Below are 15,000 nucleotides of genomic sequence, written 5' to 3' on the forward strand. Positions count from 1 at the left end.
ATTTGGAATAAAAGACGACCAAAATTGCAAGAGCCTGTAGGGCGAGTGCAATTTGTAGCTTATTTACTTATTCCAAATGCATGAGAAAAAATCATTTGATTACTTATTAATAATGTACATGAAATAATTTGAGATGGTTAAGCAAATGAAACGCACATATATCACGCAATAAGATAATTGAGCCAACCAGGACATGCACTTGATTTGAAAACAAAGATTTGATTGGTTCTGACAAACCCTATAATTTGTTTTTTTTTTTTTATAAGCCAATCATAATCCAGAATTTCGATGTGTAATTTGCACTGGTATTACAATTTTTGCACTGTGTTACACTTGAGCTGCACTGCTCTCAGCCAATGAGAATCGAGTAATTTTTTCATGTATATTATTATATGGGTTAATAATTTTCATATTATCTTAAGGATTAAATATGCGTAAATATAGTTAGACCTGAAGTAAACTTGACTTGACATTTAAAGCCTAGGTTCCTTTCCATTACCCCCTCCCAACCCCTGGACCTCTTGAAACACATCTTCCAAATCATAACAGCCTGTTAGCCCATATCGTACAGCGAAGTTTTCTTGTCTTTTAGTTGTTGGCCCCGGAGACGCCTCCACCCCTTCAAATGCACTGCTATAGTTTGCTAAACAAACTAGTCCATTTTCCGGAATTTTTGCCAAGATTTTTCTTTGGAAGTTGGGTATCATTCAATCCAGCAGCAAGCCAACAATTTTGACATGCAACCATTGGAGACTGGACATGTAAATGTAAACGAGATGTCGTTGGGGAGCTGCATATTTCTATATTGTCAAGCGTGTTGTTTCTCTTTCGCATTGTAAATTGAGAGATATACAGGCAGTAAAAATACCCTGGTAGAATATAATTCATTTTAAGTACTGCCGCGAGCTACAACTGAATTTTTTTCGCGGTTAACTAAATCACTTCAAGTACAAACAGATAATGTTGTTGTATTTGTACATTTCAAAACACCAGCTGAGACCGACATAACGCCACTTAAAGGAGCATTATTTCACACCGTATCACACAGGGTTTTAAGTATTTATTGGGCAAAGGTTGCACCTACCTCACATGGTCAATGTCCCCTCTTCGGCAACTCTGGAATAAAGCGACTGAACCAGACATATTTGAGCTGCAAAATGTAGCAAGTTTCATAAATATTGACGAATTTTGTCGTTTTGTTTACATCTTAGAGCGCATGACATTCGCAGCTGCTGACCACGAAATTACCGCGCGCCTCCACGCGAGCCCCAAAAACTTCATTCATTTCACAAATATCGTTAAAAATAACATGCCAAAACGTAACAAAAAAGGACACCAAGAAACTGAACAAGGAGGAAGGCCGCCAGATTTGACGCTTGCAAGTTTTTTAAGTGGTTCATTGGCACCACAAACCTCAGATCCTTCTGAAGATAGCAGAGCTTCCACATCGAAACAAGAACCAGACTTCAATTTGGCGTTAGAGGAAGAACAGACAGGAACTGAAACGCTTGGGTTTTTCGTTAAAAGAACAAAGAAGGGGAAACTACCCATTTCATACGAGAATCGCGCCAAGGGAAAGAAAGTTACCGTGATAAGTAATGTTACTGGTGACCCAGGTATCTTGCTTCAGGAGTTAAAGAGGAAAATTGGAGCTGGTGGGGTTGTGAGAGGGGATTGTGTGGAAATACAAGGAGATCATCAAGTTGTGGTGGAAAATTATTTACAAAGCCATAAATCGTGTTTGAAGTAAAGAAGGAATACCCTGTTATTCTACCCTATCCCCCACCCCACACCCCATGACATTGGAGAATAATTTTACCCAGAGGTCCACGCGGGTGGTGATGAAAACAAATTATATGAAATGGCTGCCATCATAGATTCTCGCAAATTGCAAATTTGGTAAAATTTTGTACTGCGTTTGGGCAAGTTTACTTGAAATGAAACTCAGAGTTGTCTTTAACAGGCAAAGAGAAGTGGTTGAGTTGATTGGAGACGTGATTACGTTGGGAAATTGCCGAGAGACCGTCTGCAGCAAATTTGGTTTGAGGTAAGAGAAGATGATGCGGCAGAAATGTTTAAACCAAAATTACGGAATAAAAGAGTCATAGGAAGCTATAGAATTTTGGGTCAACAGATGTAACTTATGTGGGAGCTATTGTAGAACGAAACAAGTAACAATAGGAACTGTTGTTGTGCAATGATCTGGAAAGAAGTGGTCCTGTATTGATAATTTATCGAATAGTTGTCCTAAAAGGTTAGGGTCTCGTCTGGGTAAAAGATCAAACATTTTATTGTACATGGCTGTTGATGAACACTAATCCACGATTAAATACAAATGCAGGCTTGAATTTTGCCTGTTAAAAAAGCCTAAGCTCATAATTTTATGCTGATGGAAAGCAAAAGTCTAGTCTTCACAATAAAATAATTTACATTTACTTTATATATTGTCCTTTTTGTGCAGAACAAACAGTTTTGATTTAAGTCTGAATGGCCGTGATTTTCTTGTCGATGACTCTGTATCGCTGACAGATTTGGGTATTGTAAATGGTGATTTGATCTATGTTGTACCTAACACACTGCAACCAGAGGAAGCTCAGAGTAGTCAACCCACAGCTTGTACTTCCAGTAATGTGCGTGTTCATACAAAGGTTACCCAACAGGATCATTTGGTTCAACATGCTGGGAGTTCTGCTGAGGTAATAAATTCTTATAATTTATTATTGTTTATATTTCACAGTACTAGTTGTATTGGTGGTCACGTATCCCTAGGTCATCAAGCTATTTCCTATAGCCTTTGGTGCGTAGGATCCTTTTTAAGATCTTTGCTGTTCCCAACAAGCAGGCTTTCTGGAATAAGTTCAAGATCCCCTGTGTTGCTATCTTAGTAACCCACATCATCAAGTTTTTGGTCACTGCCCGAAGTTCCCCAGTTACAATTGGAACAACAGATATGCTTTTTTAGTTCGACATCTTCTGTGTTTCAACTTTTAAATCATGGTACCTGGTAGTGGTCGATCTTCTCTTGTTCTTTTTGTACAATTCAGGTATCAAAGGGGCATGCCACATCAATGATTTGTCATGCTCTGTTCGCCTTTTCCAGTAACTACATGTATATCGGGCCTGTTATGCTCCAAATGATGGTCTTTTTGAATTCTGAAATCCCACAGTAACTTCACTTGGTCGCTTTCCATCACTGCCTCTGGAGAATGCTCGTACCATGTGTCGTTGCACTGCAGATCGTAATTTTGGCAGAGTTTCCAATGAACAACTTTAGCAACCTGATCGTGTGGAGTCCAGTTCTTATGTTGCTTTTGAGCTACATGTAATTTCTTGCGTTCTGTTACTATATGACTGACAGTTTCCTCCCTCTCACCACATGGTCCGGGACAACTGAAAATGAACCAAACTAAATACGAGTATAATCCTTACTAGCTTAATTATAAGTTAAATATCTCAAATACAAATGAGTAACAATTACCTTCAACTTTGTCTCATATCAATTGCTGTATTTTTTCCTCACTTCATACTTGAAAGCATTTTTGTCATGGCCATGATTAAAAATAACTTGAAAATGACTCAGACTTCCAAATTTCATTGAAAATTGTGATGGACACACCCACAAATTTACTGCGCTTTCAAGATGCATGTCATGATCATGTGCAAATCCAAGGCTCAAGCTGTTGTTTCCCTAGGGAGTTAGTGAGTTTTGTTCATCCTAGGAAGTTATACAGTTTTTAGGTGCGTCACGTGATACATTCTCATCCAACAGAAGACTGCATTTCAGTTATGAGGTATGACAATAATAATAGACACTTAATGTATGGTCCAGAGGGAAACAGTTAGTTTTGTTTTCCAGAGAGTGCTCATGTTTCCTGAAACTAAATCGAGGGAAACATCAGGACTCGATGGAAAACAAAACTAACTAGTTTCCAGAGGGACCAGACATTAAGAGCTTTGTTATATATTTAGACTTTTCCTGCAACAATCGCAGCAAAACATCTGGAGCGGGCAACAACTGCGGAATTGTATCCCGGTCGGGATACATTTGAATTTGATCAGGGCCACATGACCAAGAATCAACCAATCACAGTGCTTGTCTTGTTGAGCGAAAGTCTAGGTATATAACAACTATTATGTTGCTGCCCTCAGGGGACAAAGTAGGAATCAGACCTTCAAAGATAGTAATCAGTGGTGATGTACAAATGTAAATAGTGAATTATTAACTTGTTTTGAAGGTTTCCACAGTTGCCTCTACCAGTCATTGTTCTCAAACAGACCTACACCCTAGCAACAGGGAAAAAGCTGGTAATGAGAAACAAAGTCAACAGCAAATGTCATTTGCTGCACCACTTAGACCTTATGTCCTTCTTTGCCGTGATGGCATTCCGGAAGCCTTGCAAGAATTGTACAGATGCACAGATGTTGGAACCATTCATGAGGCTGCATGGGTTGTGGTCCATTTCCTCATGTTAGAGACTGGTTACAATATTCTGCGAGAGGTAATACTGAATGAATAGTAACAAAAATAAAAGCCTGTGCGAGTGTGCATGTTGTTGATACTGTAGGCCTGGGCAATAACATTTTTTACTGCAATTGCTTGTAATCTTGCAATCTGATTGGCTAATTTTCCATTGTCAATAAGAATCTAGACAACGCTGCTCGCAGAATGCTCACATCAACGTGTCACGCAATTGTAATGATGATGGCTGGTTCTTCGCATACGAAGATCAGGGAAGGGCTGATGGGTTGCACGCCCGCTGGTGACTGTAGAGGCCTATGCGTGATGCACAGGTCCTGCTGCATTGCGGGCAGATGAAGGCTGCAGGTGGTGAGGCCGGATTTTGAGACAGTGCCCAGTCTTTCTGGCGTTGTCTTTTTTCCCTCGCTGCGCCGCTCCTCTGGATTTCAAACTCTTGGCTTGCCTTCTGGACTGTTGACCGCCACGTTTGTCGATCGGAGGCATCATCCTGCCTATCATAAATGCTCATTTTGGGAAATAAAACCAATCAGATTGCAAGAAAGTTATAGACAAAATTTGCTCTTTCTTTGTGACACTATTCTGGTCACACTCTGAAATAAACATTTTCTTTGAAGTGGAATATTGTGGTTAAAAACAATTCGAATTTGGTTCAGCGTTGTCTGTACTCTTATCAACAATGATATTCATCATCACTGTGGTCAAAATTTGTTGTGGACTCACAAGGCGCTGCCCTAACCCTAACTCAAACATTTTGGCCACCGTGAAAACAAAAATTAATATTGTCGTCGATAAAAGTACAAACAACACTGAATCACAATCAATTCAAATATTCAACTCTCAACTGTGCAAGCGATCTCTCATCGGTGATCATTATTTTGCTGTAGCAATGAATAAAAATACTCTGGCAAATTAACACTGAACACTTTTAAGGGTTGCTATGTGAATAAACATGACTTTTTAATTCCATTTAACCCTTGTAATATTTATGAAAGTTCTGTTGTTTTAATGTGAATTTGGTCAGATTCTCAATTCTGCCATTCATCATAACTTTTTGTGTGTGAAGTTACATCGCATTCATGTGGTACATTTAGTTCGTTAATCTTGGGAACCTTCTTAAAGTGACTTTTAGATTGAGTTACCCTTGATCGTAAAATTAATAGTACATGTATTTTCAGGATTCAACAGAAATCACAAATACTGAAAGACCAGACAGGATTGTGCCCCCTGTTGACTGGAAGAAGGGTGGAATTGCAAGAATTCAGTACACACATGCCAATTGCCCTGGTCTGACCTGCTCTTTGACTTTTACATCCTTGGGACCCCATGTGATGATTCATGGTGAGTCGCTGTAAACTGGCCAAAGCACCAGACCACTGAAGACATGCAGATTTTCAACAATGTTGAGGACTGTTAAATAATAATAATATTCTATTTTAAAGCTCAAAAACGCAAACTAAGCAAGGTACAGATTTTGTTATTTTTTTTTTTTATTTATTTATTTATTGCCACAGAAAGAAGAAATTAAAATACAAATATGAACAATCAAAAAAGAGAAGATGGAAAGAAAAATTATTGAATTACATTAGTGGCGAGGAGGCCTAAAAGAAACTACTAAGCTTATGTAAATTAGGCCTCCCCAAGTAAAAGCATTTATCTATCGTTGACATGCAAGTTGGCAACGGAGAATACAATTATTACAAACATTTAGTTATTTAACGTGTTGAAATATAAAGTAATGAACGGAAATTAAAAACAGTTTGAACTTACAAGTTGGTAATGAAGCATACAATTACAAACACTTAGTCACTTAATTAAGGTGTTGAAATATGTAAACAGTTGTGAAAGTAAAATAACAGGGTTAAAACAATTTGACACAGGAAGAACAAAATACTTAATTTTCAGAATAGCTGTTAAAAAAGAATGACTTAAGTGCGTTGTTGAAGGAAGCTGTTGAGGAAGAATTGATTATATCAATGTCAAGAGAATTGTAAAATTTAGGTCCCTGATAGAAAATAGAAAATTGTTTAATGTTACCCTGCTTTATGCAAAACAAACATTGATGCAAAAGTAAATAAATATTGATACACAGTTTTTAGGAAGAGAAGAAGTTTTCAGGAAGTGTCGATCGAGAATAAAATATTTTTTGCATCAGCAACAAAATTTGCGACATTTTGAACCAAGAATGTAAAAAGTTACCATCAGGGAAAAACACTTTGGGAGATTTTTGCTACGTTCAATTTTTCTATTGCACTTTTGGCTGCATAAGTAAAACCGAAAGTGACAATGAATTCAGTGGGCGCTGTGATCAAGTTAGCTCGCATGTTTACTCTTGAAACAAAGGATACATCTGTGTCAAAAGGAATTGGCAAGACACCGGGTTTTTGTTTTTGTTGGTTTGTTTTTTTTTTCTTTCATGTGTTTTAAAGAATGATAAGAAAAATTAATGTATGAAGTCATCACAAAGATCACAATAGCCCACCTCTTGAGGTTGTTGACCATTGTTTCTGTTAAGTCAAAAATTCACCCTCCTAGACATGATTATTTATCACCAGGTAATTCCATGGTTTTGGAAATAGCAGCTGCTTTATTATTCATCAGCGTCACAAATTCTTGCCAATTTTGGAGCTCATTTTGTTGAAACTCCAGCTCGCTTCCAGCTGACCTGTTTATGTCCGTCACTTATGCACATGCTACGCGCCTATTTGCCACCATGGTCTTACGATCACTCACTCGCGCACTCAATCACTCACTCTTACAAACCCAGTGACATAGTGTGTAGTGCTCTTATAAAGAGCACTACCACAAAAATCACTAAGCAGAGCGATATCCTAACTTTTTAAAATTGTCTGTAATATTGAAAAACACTTGGTTCCCTTTAAATAACACTGTATTTAGACTTTTCTTTTTTCATTGTCTTAGGTCTTGCTGATTCAGTGCCAAATAGTGAGGTGTACCAATGCCACTTGCAGCCAACTGATTTTGTCAGAGGAAACGTAGACCTCAAAGCAAATGGTATGTAAATAAATTCCACCCAAGCCAACCCCCATCAATAAATTGCAAGGTTGCATGAATATAATTTTTCTTGGGAAAGTACATCTTCTACTATATACCATCAGTTTAATTTTCAACTTTGTTCAAAGCAAAAAAAAAGTTGAAATTTAAAAAACTATCTCTAGCTAAAATGAGTAAAAACTACGAGCTTTCGACTGCCCGAACTGCAGTCTTCAATGGGTAAAATGAATGATAAGAAAGCGATGACAAAATTTGAATAAATAGCGTGAATTGCTAAATAATAAAAATGGAAATGGTTATGAATGTTTGTTAAAAAGAATGTTGTATTGCCAGGTAATGGGCAAGAATTGATATCTGCGTTAGGTGTCACTCTGGTATGCCACGCTTCTAATGTTTTTCTGGTTCTAAAAGTGCCTTTGTCAATAATTGACGCGTTTTCAAAATAATGGCGTGGTTGTTGGACCAGGCGTGATTAGCAATTCTAGAACCTTTGGCCACAGTTTTGGTGTTTCTCAAATGTTCTTTTTTTTTTGGGTATTAAAAGCTCTGCCAGTTTCCCCAATATAACACCATGAACAATTTGTACAGGGCATTTTATACATCACGTTGGTCTGCGATTCCATCGAAGGTCGGTTTTGGTTGTTGATGAGAATTTATGTGTTGGAATAAAGTTATAATAAATTATATAATGTTTGAACTTGGGTTGTTTACGCTTTCAGGAGCAAGTTCAGTGTATTACAATCTTCATCGACTTTCAAGACTTGTCAAGGACCAAGTCTCTTATCCATTGCTTTCCTTCATGAGAGCTGGTAAAGAATATCATCTTCACAATAAACTTGTCAAAATGAATTCAGTAGACTCTCTAAAGACATTTCATTTTCACAAATTATTTATGTTCCTTTTTTTGCAGCTCTCGGATTACCTCAGTTATGTGGCCTTATGGCTCTACCAGCAGAAGTAAAGGTGTTGTAAATTTAAGACCTTTTCACTTTATAGTTAACAGCATGCACAACAACATAGGACCAGCGAAGAATATCCAGCCTAGTGCAACTCTAATAGTCAAACCAGGTTTAGTGTATCCCATAGTATTTCTTTTGCTTATGTCATACATGTCTGATATGAACAAAGTTACAAAAAGTGGTCATAAAAGAATAAAATAATGAGATATTGCTCACACTGAAAAATAACATTGTAGAAAATGACATCATTTTCCTTTATGTGTACTTGGAATTGGCATTGTTTATATACAGTAGCTGCTTACAGTCTGTTGCAGCTCAATAATGCTTTGCTTATGAAGAATATCTCTGAAAATTATGAAAGAATTTAATATAATAAATTTGCTTACAAATAATGCAGTAATTACATTTTAGGGGTATGCTTGACGTGGTTTGACCGTAAAGACAGTTCTTACTAAAGCAAATTGGTTACTGAAGAGAATGACAATCCCACCTTACTGGTCTTTTTATAAAGATACATGTGCATCTTGAACCAGACCTCCAGCAATAAATGAACAATAAAAATTTTTTTTGTTCATCACATACAAGAAACTACTACAGTAGTATTTTGTTGAATGGTTGAGGCATAATGAGAGACTTATTCACAAAAAGTTGTGTAAATGCAAGAGGCATCATTGCAACATGTATTACTGCAGCAATGTCCGTTGCATTTCTCAGATTATGAATGCAAATTTGTGTGGCAATGATGATATTGACGTGCCATCAAGAGAAATTTAACACAAAGAACTACTTATTAGTAACATATAATGATATCATTTTCCAATAATAAATTATATTAGTACTAAAACAGTGCTGATTGGCTACTCAAACTCCAGATAATCCTTTGCTTTTCACCTCCGAGCAATTCGCGTGGAATTTGCACCCGAAAATGTTGGCTTTGCGGCTTGGTAGATATCAACCGCTAGCCACCTCCACTTCAGGGAATAGTTGTTAACTGTTGCAGTAAAGGAGATGATACATGTATATCTTCGTGAATGAAATTAAATTCGTCTCTTTCTTCATTTAGCAAAGACAACATTTACCATCTCCTCTATGACAGTAAAATGGGAACTCTATTTCAACAATTTCACTTCTAGTCATATAGCAGGACAATATTATCATGGTATTTTTCAGCTGATGATTCTTGGAAGGCTCCCAGTTCATTGCATAATCCAAGTTTCTCGTACCTGCCGAGAGCTGTATTCTCTGGCAAACGATTCAACATTGTGGCAGCACCTTGTGCTGAGAGATTTTGGTGAGTCTTGTTTAACAATCCAGGTACTGGAACTGTGTTGGACCCATATTGTTACCATGTTGGCCCCATATTAGCACTGGTAGACTTTCCTGCAGGACGTTGCTGGGTCAAATCTGATGCCAGACCAAAACATGGCAGCTCAAATAGAAATGCAGGAAATGCATTATCCAAGGTTGAATCAAGTAGGTCAGATAAAATTGAGGACATTGGTTTCCTCAGAATTAATGTAGCTAAAAAGTGTCATTCTTTGAGTTATCTGTAACATAACAGATGTACCGGGGTATTTTTTTTGTAGGTAGAATAGCGAAGGAACAAACCAGAAACTGGAAAGAGGTTAGAGAAATAAAATAATGGAAATTCTTAGGCTGGAGTACTTTGTGGTATGTTGAGTGATTTGGTACTGACAATTAAATGACAAGGTTTGAATGCTGCCCTTCAGCCTATAATATTTTATGCTGAAGGAAAACAAAGGCCCAAAGTTGAAAAATATGAAGCTTAAAAATATTGTGGAAACATTTTTTATACTAGTAAACTAACTGCAATTTAACCCATTGACTCATGGGGGTTCCCCATTGATGAGTAAAATCGTCTGGCATTAGACAGAGTAAAATACTAAGTATGGCCGGTTTAGGGGTGAAAGAGTTAACTTTGCAGTAATCCAGGATTACATGTAGCTTAAAAATTTATTTGCCCCTGAACAACTGAAAGAGTGTTAAGGATTTGATTGCATTGCTTTTATGTCCTGGAAAAGTGGAATATGTGTATCTTTCTCCCTGTGCTTTGGTTCTAGGAATACATTTCACTGTACAAGCAGAGGCAAACTCAAGAGCAGTTAGCAAAACAGGTGGTTTTGCCATCCCGTGAAGTATACCCCCATGGCTATTTCATAGGCCCACAGCCCTCCAGAGGAGACACATACCCCCCAGGGATAATAGGTAGGTTCATCTGAAGTTCTGTCTTAGCCCTTTAAGGCCAGAGGCCCCCCCCCCCCCCCCCCACTTCCCCATTATTGATAAGTAAAATCATCTTGCGTTAAACAGAGTAAAATCTATAGGTGGCCACTGGGAGTTAAAGGGTTAATTCCTTTGCTAGTATTTGTTATTAGCATTTAGTTAATTAACAATTATTCCATGAGCACACGTTGGATATTAGATGGTAAATAGCCAACAAGGCTATAACCAGTCTCACATCCAACAAGCGCAAATGGAATAATTATTATTATTGTTTTATTAAATTCCTTAAACTCCAAAAGTTTTGAAGTGTGAAATACGGGTGAAAAAAGCGAGAAAATCTGGGGGAAATAAAAAAAACTTGATGAAAATGCAACCTTGTGGTCGAACAGACGCAGGCTCATCACAAAAAACATTTCTTGCCTTTTCACGTACTTCTAAACGTCGGAATCGATCCAAACTTTCCACAAAAGGGGCTTTTGTTTTTTATTTATTCAGAGCGAAATTTCGCTTTCTGGGGAAAAAAATTTACTGGTAGCTTTGCAACGCTTAGCGCAATCAATTGACCTATTTCGATATATTAAAATTCAGTCCTAAACAAAAGGCATCATCTTGAGGCTCTGGGGAATAAATATAAGGATTTGTATGAGTTAATTCCCCAGAGCCTCGAGATGATGCCTTTTGTTTAGGACTGACTTTTAATATATCGAAATTGGTCTATTGCCATACAAGGTCAAAGTAAGATATATGACCTGATAACCAAGATTGAGTGAACCAGTCAGAGCCTGAGAAATGCATTAACCATGGTTGAAAATTTAATTATTATTCCTTTTGATTTCAGGTGGCCATGGAGATTTATTTCCTAATTTACCATTCATTGCTGGTGGATTTAACCCAGCACCTGGCTTCCCACCTGGGGTAAGACCAGGTGTGGGATTGCCGAGACCCCGCTTTGATCCATTTGGTCCACTGCCGGACATGAATCACATACCTGGACCCCCAAGAAGGGGACCACACCCTGCACCTCGTGGTAGCTTTCCTCCTGGGTTCTTATGATGGAAAAAAAACTAAAATTTACTGTAATTTATTACCAAAGAGGTATTTCAGAATCAATGCAAGCAATGTAAATCCAACAGAGAAATCTAGTGACTTGTTATTAAAAAAATCCAATTGGGGATTGTTGTTTTTACTCAAGAAAACTGTGAACTTGAGATTTGTTTCCTTGTCCAGACAGGTGCACTACCTATTCTTTTCAAGATCTGGCCATTAGAGTCAGTCGCCTTTTGCAAAGAAATGAAGGGGTAGTTTCTAAAGAAACTGTGGTGCTGCGTCGGTGGGGAAGTAGTATACAAAAATTTGGTTTTATCAACGGATTTGATAATGTAAATTGGCCACCGTACAGAGATTCTAAAAGCTGACGTTTCGAGCGTTAGCCCTTCGTCAGAGCGAATCGAGGGATTATGGGTTACGTGTAGTTTCTATAGTAGAGTAGGAGCTACGCTATTGGTGGTAACATGGCAACTTGAAAAATAGGAATATATTAGTTAAATGAAAAGCGTTCGTTAATACCGTGAGGATTAAGGGTGTCGATTTCAAAGATGAATTTTTGTTCCAGATTCTTGCGGCTTTCCATCGTACCTAGATGTAGGGAAAGGCCGCAGATAGCCATGTGTTTTTTGGAGTGGTTAGGCAGATTAAAATGGCGAGCGACTGGCTTAGATGCATCCCTGTCATTCTTCTCAACATCGCGAAGGTGTTCGCGGAATCGGTCACCTAGTCATCTACCTGTCTCACCGATGTATAATTTATTGCATAACGTACAGGTTATGCAATAAGTGACATTTGCGGAGGTACATGTGAAACGATCGGTGATCTTAACAGATCGCTTAGGTTCCGATATCTTGCTAGTGTTAACAATGAAAAGACAAGTTTTGCATCGTGAACGCGCGCATTTGAAAGTGCCGGGTTGCTCGTTAGTTTTGAGCGCGCTTCAAACTAAAAAGTTGCCTACGTTTTTGTCGCGTTTGAATGAAATAAGTGGAGGTTGCGAAAAGGCTTGGCATTCAGGGATTTGGAAGAGAACAGACATTTGATCCTATTTAGAGCTTGTGTGCCTCTTTAAATAGGCACATATTAGAGTCATTAACTTTTCTCTATGTATGTATGTATTTATGTATGTCATAATTATGTACAAGGCGTGTTGGTCTTGTTAAATTAACCACATGTTAATTAACCTCTTTTTCAAAGTACATTTAGGTACTAAGTTTTCAAGTGAAGCTACTGGTTTTGATATGCAATCGAGTGAGTGAAAATAATTATATTTGCCCCTTTGTCCCACAGAGTTTCCCCAATGACGAGTAAATACAGTATAGCTATACAAATCCTTATTTTTATTCCCCAGAGCCTCAAAAATAATGTTCACTGTTCTAAGATAAAAACAAAAAAATGTCTAAATAATTTCATGTACTGAATTCTCCCTGATGATGCCATAGATCGGCGAAAGCTCGAAGTCAATAAAGAACCACAGTAGCACTTAAAGGCTTCAATTGATCTATATCCCACAATTTCATGTACAGTTTGGCTTCTCGCTATTTCCCAGGCCAGCCTAGTAACAACTTAAACTGTTTGCTGTATATAAATAATAGGTGGCCACTAAATATATCGAAATTGGTCTACACTGTATTGCCTGGCATGAGACAGTAAAATCTATAAGTGGCTATTTTTAATCTTGGAAATAATGAAATTCTTTATGGCGTGTGCTTATGGGAAAAATACCTTTTTTCACACTGATTGAAGTGTGATGCAATCCAAAAATTCTTGTTTGTATTGTGGCCTTTATTGAAAGCCAACTTAGAATCACATAATAATTAATAATTTATGACATGACATATAATAATTTCACCTCTTTTGTACTTAAGTTATAATAGTTTTTGGTTTAACAATAACTACACTGTGGCCAAACCCTATCCCTAGAGCTCTGCTAAAACGGCCATGTTGGTGTATGAATAATAATTGCCTTTGTCTGCCACCAAGTGCATGGGATTTTCGAAAAGACTATAATGTTATTGAATTGTTTTGTACACCAAAAGGGCCAAAGACCGTTCCAATGTCAGATGTAAAGTTTCGATAAAAAAAATTGTATGGATCATAATCTTGTTCATTGCAACGATGAGTTGTTAATCTCTTCTCATAAGATTAAACATGTTACTTTAGGGCACAGTTTTGAAAGACCTAGTACCCAATGTTTCCCAGCTAAGCGGGAAAAATATTTTAAATCTTGTTAACCGTTGGCAATTTTAATACATTCTGCTCAGCAAGTTTAAAATGTGTGTAGGCAATGATTCCTGATAGTGTTATGGCCACACCCATCATTTGATTGATGCGCAATGGGTCATGAAAAATAAAGTATCCTCCCAAGAGAATAATACAGAATTTTAAATGCCCAACCATATTATATCTGTCCACTGGTTAAGAAAACTTAAATCAACTCACAAAAAAGCCCATCTGCAAATTAAAGTGCTGTTGCCTGTCTCATGAACCTACTGTTAAAAATATTTTGTAATAGGCCAATTCCCAGTTCATGTCTGCCTCCCCTTCACAGCGAGTCTAAGTGTGCAGTTTTTCTTATGAAATAGGCTATTTTCGAAATATCAAAAATTCAGCTTGATAGTGAGGCAGTAAGGACAAAAACAACAGAGACATGTTGAAATGAATGTGAAAAATATTTACACATCATCCACTTTTCTTTATCTTTGTCCTCTAAACCTTTCTTTCAAGCTTAATTTTAATATATCAAAAAATCCATATTAGTTTTCATGGATAGGAAAAGTAGAACTAATTACTGTCCAAGAAACGTCACACTTGAACTTGCTTTCAAGAGGAGGCAGACATGAACTTGGAAATGGCCTAGTGGAATTGATTTGAAAAGGGAAGAAATAACTTTGGAAATTGCCCATCAAAATATTGAAATAAAGGAAAACTTGTGTATGTTCCAGAGCAGTAGTGTAGACAAGGGAAGAGTAATAGGGGAACAGAAAGGCAGCGAGAAAAGGTAGAAACGGGGGTGGGGTGAGCAATGTGTCAATTCAGTCCCAAATCCTTTTAGAGTGTCCCTGACCTGAAATAATAATTAGTTCTTTGCTGTTACAAAACCAAACTTTTCACCCATACAATGATGTTACAAACATAAGGATACGTGACTGGAGATGTGTTGCCAATTATCCAGTAAATTGACAGATTAACACTGAATGCAAGAACTCCAGATGCTAACACAACCAGCTGCAAACAAGTTGAAACAAAAAATGTTAT

General features: G+C 37.5%; 3 protein-coding genes across 3 annotated transcripts in view; 1 reads left to right on the forward strand and 2 right to left on the reverse strand.

The window, feature by feature from the left end:
- The window catches only part of LOC138056536 (ankyrin repeat and BTB/POZ domain-containing protein 1-like), a 13,777-nt gene extending 12,563 nt beyond the window's left edge, over positions 1–1,214 (reverse strand). Inside the window, exon 1 of the mRNA XM_068902352.1 lies at positions 1,085–1,214. Within this exon, the coding sequence (XP_068758453.1) occupies positions 1,085–1,173 (89 nt within the window). The 5' untranslated portion in view covers positions 1,174–1,214. The remainder of the gene's footprint in view (positions 1–1,084) is intronic.
- Positions 1,215–1,238: 24 nt separating this feature from the next.
- LOC138056538 (F-box only protein 7-like) lies at positions 1,239–11,891 on the forward strand. The gene is made up of 11 exons (XM_068902354.1): positions 1,239–2,047; positions 2,462–2,696; positions 4,236–4,499; positions 5,656–5,818; positions 7,400–7,492; positions 8,212–8,301; positions 8,403–8,455; positions 9,622–9,742; positions 10,038–10,075; positions 10,533–10,677; positions 11,534–11,891. Exons 1-11 carry the CDS (start codon positions 1,938–1,940, stop codon positions 11,746–11,748), a joined length of 1,527 nt encoding a protein of 508 aa, XP_068758455.1. The 5' UTR covers positions 1,239–1,937; the 3' UTR covers positions 11,749–11,891.
- Positions 11,892–13,066: 1,175 nt separating this feature from the next.
- The window catches only part of LOC138056539 (solute carrier family 35 member E3-like), a 10,499-nt gene continuing 8,565 nt past the window's right edge, over positions 13,067–15,000 (reverse strand). Inside the window, exons 5-6 of the mRNA XM_068902355.1 lie at positions 14,888–14,970; positions 13,067–14,149 (exon numbers count right to left, since the gene is read on the reverse strand). Of these exons, the coding sequence (XP_068758456.1) occupies positions 13,963–14,149; positions 14,888–14,970 (270 nt within the window). The 3' untranslated portion in view covers positions 13,067–13,962. The remainder of the gene's footprint in view (positions 14,150–14,887; positions 14,971–15,000) is intronic.

This window comes from Montipora capricornis, chromosome 7, assembly GCF_036669925.1.
Source record: "Montipora capricornis isolate CH-2021 chromosome 7, ASM3666992v2, whole genome shotgun sequence".
NCBI lineage: Eukaryota > Metazoa > Cnidaria > Anthozoa > Scleractinia > Acroporidae > Montipora > Montipora capricornis.

Coding starts and splice junctions, on each gene's coding strand:
- LOC138056538 (XM_068902354.1), top strand. CDS start 1,938: ATGAAACTCAGAGTTGTCTTTAACAGGCAAAGAGAAGTGGTTGAGTTG. Junction 2,697..4,235: donor ATGCTGGGAGTTCTGCTGAG/GTAATAAATTCT, acceptor CTTGTTTTGAAG/GTTTCCACAGTTGCCTCTAC. Junction 8,456..9,621: donor CTCTACCAGCAGAAGTAAAG/GTGTTGTAAATT, acceptor GGTATTTTTCAG/CTGATGATTCTTGGAAGGCT.